The sequence below is a fragment of the Mus caroli genome, chromosome 8, assembly GCF_900094665.2.
Source record: "Mus caroli chromosome 8, CAROLI_EIJ_v1.1, whole genome shotgun sequence".
In the NCBI taxonomy this organism is placed as follows: domain Eukaryota; kingdom Metazoa; phylum Chordata; class Mammalia; order Rodentia; family Muridae; genus Mus; species Mus caroli.
In genome coordinates this window covers 40,646,731-40,654,158 of record NC_034577.1, presented here as the reverse complement: position 1 = coordinate 40,654,158, position 7,428 = coordinate 40,646,731, and the positions used below count along the sequence as shown (strand labels likewise).

General features: G+C 41.9%; 1 protein-coding gene across 1 annotated transcript in view; it reads right to left on the bottom strand.

The window, feature by feature from the left end:
* The window catches only part of Enpp6 (ectonucleotide pyrophosphatase/phosphodiesterase 6), a 100,525-nt gene that overhangs the window by 31,664 nt on the left and 61,433 nt on the right, over positions 1–7,428 (bottom strand). The window contains exon 3 of the mRNA XM_021170656.2: positions 1,814–1,925. Coding sequence (XP_021026315.1) covers positions 1,814–1,925 — 112 coding nt within the window. The remainder of the gene's footprint in view (positions 1–1,813; positions 1,926–7,428) is intronic.

The window sequence follows — 7,428 nt, the reverse complement described above, 5'->3', positions numbered from 1 at the left end:
GGGGGAGGGGGAGGGGGAGAGAGAAAGAGTTAGCAGCCAGCATCATATAACACACACAGTAGATGAAGCTTGAGAAGAACATTTGCTCAAAAGTTTAACTTGCCCCAGACTCTGCCCCTTCTAAATGCCACCAGAAACGAATGGCATGAACAGGTTCATTTTTTTCTTAATTTTTAATATTCTGAAGCCCTGTCAATTGTGCTAGACCATTTGGCAATCCCTCTTAATAGGTTTCACGCAGGTAGCATGGTCTCAAAGTGAGCATGGAATGGGGTCCTGCTTTCCCCTTTGATAACCCTGGATGAGAAGTAACCACTATCAAGGTTGGAGCAGAAAAGGAAGTGAACGTATCAGTCGTCTCTGTACCGAGGCAACCTGAGACTATTGAGGACAGCCCAACTGCTGAGCAGATTCTTGGGTTACTTGGAGGTAATCTCACCCAATTGCTCATCTCTGTGCCTGAGGCTATCTTAGAGTCCCATACATAGTTGGTCACCGGTGTGAAAGACAGTCTTAACCATAGCCAGTCGCTGCTGTGGGTGCCAGTGATTTGTGCACTGGGTTTAGGAAGGATGGATATAACCTGTGCCTCACTGGAAACCATGCTGTTTCTTTTGGAAGGATGAAGGCCTTGTCCCTATTTGTATACTCTGATTCTATCTGTGTCTTCTGCTTTGACTCCACCTAGGGACCTCATTCAACAACCAAGACAACCTCAAATCCAGCTCTAGTAATGGGAGCTCCCAACAAGCTCAGATACCTCCTTGTTGGTTGCTAAAGCAAGCTCCCAACTGGACCCCCACCTTGGCAACCCGACTGCTTCTAGTTGACTTGATGCTTTGTGTTTGATGGGGTAACCAGTTCTCCGAGAGACCCATGGACTATTCAGAAGAGAGGAAGTAAACTTTGCAAGTTCCACACTCTGTATCGTTGTCCACATGCAAAGAAAAAAAAGTTCCTTGTTCTAGTGCACTAATGTGCTTTGCACATTTCAAACAAGAGTGTTGAAAGGTAATTTCTCCACACTCATCTGGTCACAGATCTGTCCTTCAGGCAAATACTCATTGAAAGCTTTGAAATATGAGTGCTCAGCAAATCATTAGTATGGAGATGCTGATGCTCACATAGTTCCTCCACTGTCTAACAACAGGAAAAGGAGACCTGCAAACCCTGGAGAGTTTCTGTCTTCTGTTCACCATTTCCAAACAGTGTCGCTGTTTGCAGTTACAAACCATTAGTACCCCACATATCAATCACTACATAAAACTCTCTGAGACATTTCACCTAGGCCCAGCTCTCTTAGACCTCTTGAGGATTTCCTATTCATCCAAGAAACAAGGAAGAGGGAAGGGAGAGATGCCTCAGTGGGTAAGGATGCTTGCTGGGAGATGGTGGCACTTAAAGGTGCACCTGCCTTTAATCCCAGGACTCTGGAGGCAGAGGCAGGTGGATATCTGAGTTCGAGGCTAGGCTGGTCTACAGAGCAAGTTTCAGGACAGCCAGGACTACACAGAGAAACATGGTCTTGAAAAAAAAAAACAAAAAAAAAACAAGAGTCTTTGCTGCTGCTCTTTATAGAGTTTGCTTCACAGAACCTATGTCAGGTGACTCACAACTGCCTACAACTGCAGTCTGTGGCTACATAGGACCTAACTCTCTCTTCTGTCTTCTGCAGATACGTACATCTGCTGTTTACACACACACACACACACACACACACACACACACACACACACACACACACACACACATACACACACAATTTCTTAAAACACAAGGAATAATGTTTTGGCTAGAAATTTGGGACACTTACTTTAATGAGTCGAGAGCATCGCTAACTGCATTCGCAAAGTTGATATCTGTTGGGACAGTTTTATATTCTAGGCAGTAAGTTGGTCTGACACCAAGAATTTCAACTTCACAGCCTAACAAGAAAAAAAAGATGGAAAATAGTTATTGTCTCCAATACTTGGATCAGGGCTAAGAACCTATTCCATAAAACACACATCAGTCAAAATATTTTTGTACCTTTTCATAAACTAAAATAAGTTATTCCTGGTAAGTAGTATATTTAATTATAATTCTTCTTCACTAAAGTAGTGTCTTAAATGCCATTCCAAGGTAATACTGGAGTCTCATGACAGAAATCCCCAAATTGGACAATAGAAACAAGATAAATATTAATTAGTATACCAAAATATTTAATTTTTTCCTGTAGATTTTCCATAAATACCATCTTCTAGTCTAATGTTCCCTTGTCTTCAAGAGACATGTGTTGAGTAGTATCTTGCATCTAGAGAAATATAAAACAAATATTCCCCTATCCTGTAATAAAGAACACCTGGACTTTAGAGTTGTAGCAGCAATCCAACTTCACTGAGTTAAAGCAAGGGCTTTGAGCTGGCCTTCCCTCTCCCAAAAATAAAAGAGTCAAAAACATGTTGTGAATCTGCTCAAGTTTTCTACTGCAGACTCTCAGACAAGCCGAAGTAGTTGTCCTGGAGGAAGAGACAGTTATTCAGAATATGTGCGCAGAGAGCTGCAGAGGGATGAGCCAGTCACAGTTTACATTTGTTAGGCAAATATTTATTGGCATTTACTATGAACTGTTCAGGCAGAGAAAACAACAATGAATCAGCCAGTGTCTCCTTCTCAGAGCAGTCCAGAGTCAGCCAGTGTCTCCTTCTCGAGCAGTCCAGAGTCTAGTCTTACGGGAAAGAGGGAAGCCTGTGCTGTGTGAAGTCTGATATATGGTGCCCACTTCCTCGGTGGTATAGGGATTCCATGAGGAGCAGAATTTTCCTCCTGACAGCCTTGCTTGCATCCTTGTCTATGACACAGTGTGAAAGACAGAGCCAGGGCTATGGGGGATGGAGATAGGGGCTGGGGTAGGGTTGGGTACCAAGACAAAGACATCAATGTGAGCTAAAGTTCAGAGAACTTCTAAACAATGAAAACCATGAAATGCCAGACCAAGAGACTCCGGGAGACCAGATGTGGCTCTTGCCTGCAGTTCAGGGAAAATGATTTCTAAGTGGAAGTGAGTAAAAGAGAGGACATAAACTATGGGGGGGAGGGGGGAGTCTGCCAGGAAGCAGGTAGTCAGGCACGGTTGAGCACATCTGCTGGGTGGTTCCAGTTGATGCAGAAGATAGCAGAGGGACTCCTAGGAAGACTAACTCATTAGCATAAAAGATATGGACTGCAAAAAAGGGGTGCTGCACGAATCACTACTAAATCACTAAAAGTAGAAAAAGGAAGCATCAATTTCTTTTTTAAAAAACCAAATATCAAAATGCATAAAAAGGAATTGGGATTGAAGAGACAAAGCTAAGTAGTTTAGTTTTAAAACAACCATACACAAAGCCAGAAGGAGCCATGACTCCACCTAGATAGTAATGTGTACTGCTTACCTGTCATGTATATGCACACACAGAAAAATCTTGGAAATGTAACTACAAGACTTTGACATTAATGGAAATTAGTTTGATATACAATGACTAGTCCGTCATGATGACTGGTATCTACAATCCTGTACTGGGAAGCCTGAAGCAGGAGCATCAGGAGTTAAATCAAGTCTTGTCTATTGGCCATACAATACTGGTAGCTAGCCTGAGTTATGTGAAGCCCCGTAGCAAAGACCTAAACAAACTATATGGAATGAACAAGCTATATGGAGAATTGGGGGGTTACTATCAATGGTGCGAATTCAATAGATTTGAATTTCTTATCTTGTGAGCATGGGATGTGAATTTTTAAATACAATTGTTAGGCAAACTGAGCATGCTCTGGTCCATCAATAAAACCTCAATAGTTTCCAAAGAGCAGAGAAGTTTCAAGCACAATTAATATAATCTGACCACAGGTAATAACATTAGGAATTTAATCATAATCGTTAACTAAAAATAAACCTAACCACTTAAAAATCTGAAAGAAAACTGTTATGTAAATTGATGCACAGGGGAAATGAAAACTTCCCTGACAGGCTAGTTATTAACAACAGTGAAAATTCTATACTTCACAACTTCAAGGGACACATTTTCACTTAGGTCAGGGGAAAATAAAGAGTGTTTCCCTCACTGCTGTAATGTATTGCTTTTAACATGCTTTTCATTAAATAAGAAATAGAAGCAAGTACATTTAGAAATCAGGATGTATGCCTAAGACTTTCTGGATGACAGTACTTTTAAGAACTCTTTGCAGGGCTGAGAGATATATCGGCAAGCAAAGTCCTGGCCACACGAGAGTGGAGACCAGAGTTCAGGTCCCCAGCACCCACAGCACTAACAGACTAGCAGGACAGCCTGCCTTCTGTTACAGAACTCAGAAGTGCAGACCAGCTAGCTCTGGATCAAGCTGGCTAGCCTGACTAACCATACCATTGAGATTTTGGTCCAACTGAAAAGACCTTGCCTCAAAGAAGAAAGTAGAGAGCCATAGCGGCAGATTCCTGAGGTCACTCTCCAGTTTCCAGGTATGCACACACACACACACACACACACACACACACACACACACACACACACATGTTCACTTATAAACATGCCCATTCACAGTAGAAACAAAAGTGTCACCAAATTGTGATTAAATACACACGATGATTTATTTCATTCTATTCTAATCTACTCCACCACCGTTTTTAAAGTTGCTTAGCAAACTGCAAGTGTCCATTAGTGTCCACTATGGATCAATACCTGTGTTAGAACAATGCTTACAGCAGCACCTTCTTACCACTGAGGATAGCAGACCTCTATAGAGACCAGAAACTACAGAGAGCATAGAAATTCATTGTGGAAACACATGAATCAAATCAACCAGCAATGGGTCACATATGTGAGATTATGTTGCCTAATAATGTTGTAGCCACCTTAGTGTGTGTTAATATAGTCCATGATGTTCAAACAATGAAGGGCTTGCCTAACATCACATTCCTCAAGACACATTCTTCTATTGTACTGTAAGTAGATAGATAGGTAGATAGATAGATAGATAGATAGATAGATAGATAGATAGATAGATAGATAAAAGGTTAGAATAGACAAATGATAGGTATAGATAGTTAATAGGGTAGATAAATGATATATAGACAGAAGAGAAAATATATAAATCTATACATATGATATATATAAATCTATATATGCATATATGTACATATCTCTCTATATAGCTATGTCTATGAAATTTAATCTATAAATTAATTGTGCCAAAAGATTAAAAATAATAAAATAGAACAATTACAACAATATCCTATAGTAAAATATATGTGATTATGGTCTCTCAAAGTATCTTTTACTTTTAAAGGAAGTATTTCGTAGCTTATCTCCCATCAATCTGAGTCCCTTAAACCACTCCCCGTATGCTTTCGCACCTCTATTAAACAAAATAAGAGTTGCTTAATTACAAGCACTGAGAAACTTCACAATCTGCCTGGAAGCCAAGATGGTGCCCAAGTGACTGTCTGAGGAGTAACAGACAGTGCGAATGAACTTAGACAAAGGGGGGGATGCTTCTCTGAGGACAGAACCGGAAGGGCATCGGGCGATTGTTTTATCTCACAAATGTTGTACATATTTAAGTTCAACCATCGTTTATTTCTTGAATCTTCCAATTCATCTTTTCATTCAGCGGCTGACAAAGTAGCTAAATGTATGGGCAGGAACGCCGTATGGAACATATATTTTGGACTAGAGTCTTCCGTCATTTTCATCCACTGAGGGAAAAGGTTATGAAGCAACATTCGGGCGGTTTTTATTGTAGGCCTGCTCTGCCTGACAAATCACTCGTAGGAACCGATTGTAAGAATATAAAGTCGTAAAGGCTGAGAGGACATTTATGTGTAACAAAAGATGGGAAATAAACATAACCCGATGTCTGCTAGGACGCATTTGGGGAGAGGCTGCCCTGATAAGCCGTTTTAAGGAGTGATCTAAAATGAAGCTATGTGGAACTGCCCTGCTCCCCACCATCCCCTCCTCTAGGAACACAGCTCTCTCTTTGGCTGCTGCTCCTCCGGGTGGGGCTGGTCATGTGACTCAGTCCTGACCCCACGGTCCATTGAGGAGCCTGAGGTGGGGAGCTTTGCTTCCTTATGAAAGATAATGAGGTATGTGGGTTCTGCCCCTGGTCTCTGGTGTGGGGTGTAGGCTGTGAAGAGGACAGGGTCCTGAGCTCGTAGTAGCCATCTTGAAAAAAAAATCAGAGGCAAGAAGCAGGACTATTCCAAAGTCAGTATACTAAAGCCAAGTGGAAAGCCCCAGGGTATGCACTTTGAAAGGGGAACTGATAAGCATCAGGACGACGCACAATACTTCTCCTGTGGTCCAAACAAGTCTCTTCGTTATTCATTCTTAGTCCGATCTCTATTATTTATAACAGACGCTTCCTAATTGGTGAAACAAAGGGGATCCAGAAAACCTAAATATTTTCATTATGGCTCATTCAAATTGACCTCCCTTTTGTAAAAACAAGTGTCCGTTGTGTTTGTCTTTAGAAACCAAAAGCTGATGTTTGAGCGATAACTTTGCAACTTCCTTCTAATGTATCCATCAGAAGACAAAAGTTCCATTCTGTGAAGGCCGTATTTGACAGCAGCTGGACACTGGTTGGTTGCCAGTTTTTAAATGGTATGGATTATGCAGACATAAATATTTTCACATATGCTCTCTGGTTCATTTAGGGGTGCGTTCCTGTTGCGATATGTCACTAACAGAACCATTGTACATACACTGGGAAGTTCTCATATGGTTTTGCTCCCATCTGCACTTCCTGACACGTCACTGTCCTGCTCTTACCAACCTTTGGATTTTTATTTCTTTTTACAATTAGCCACTTTCCGTTTTAGTGTGTGTTCTTTAGTCAGGAGTAAACCCTGTTAAAGCTGTAGACTCGACCCCGCCCTCCCCCCCAGCAGCCACAAACCCAGGAGTCCTGCTGTCGCCTAACTGAGCCTCTTAGAGCTGTGGTCTAATGACAGGCCAAGGTCAGCTATCAAAAGAGGTGATGACATGCAGATATTTCTGGCTGAAATAAAAAAGCAAAATGAGGAATTTTGCAGAGAAAGAGAGGGTTTAGACTTTAGAGTCTTTCTTGGAGTTGTTGCTTGAGCTTTGTTTGGGGAGCTCGCCTCTCCCAGAGAGCCCACACCTCCAGCAGGGATCAGAGAGGCTGAGAACTTTCATTGTCAGACTGAAAACGGATCTAGCACAGCAAGGGCACTGGCGGATGCCATATTAAAAACCCTCTTCTCAGTACTGAGTTTGCAGCACTTGGTGCTCAGCACTACTACTTGCACTCGGCACTTGCACTCCACAGAGCATCAGCAAGGTGGCACACACTTTTAATTCCAGCACTCGGGAGGCAGAGGCAGGCGGATTTCTGAGTTCAAGGCCAGCCTGGTCTACAAAGTGAGTTCCAGGACAGTCAGGGCTA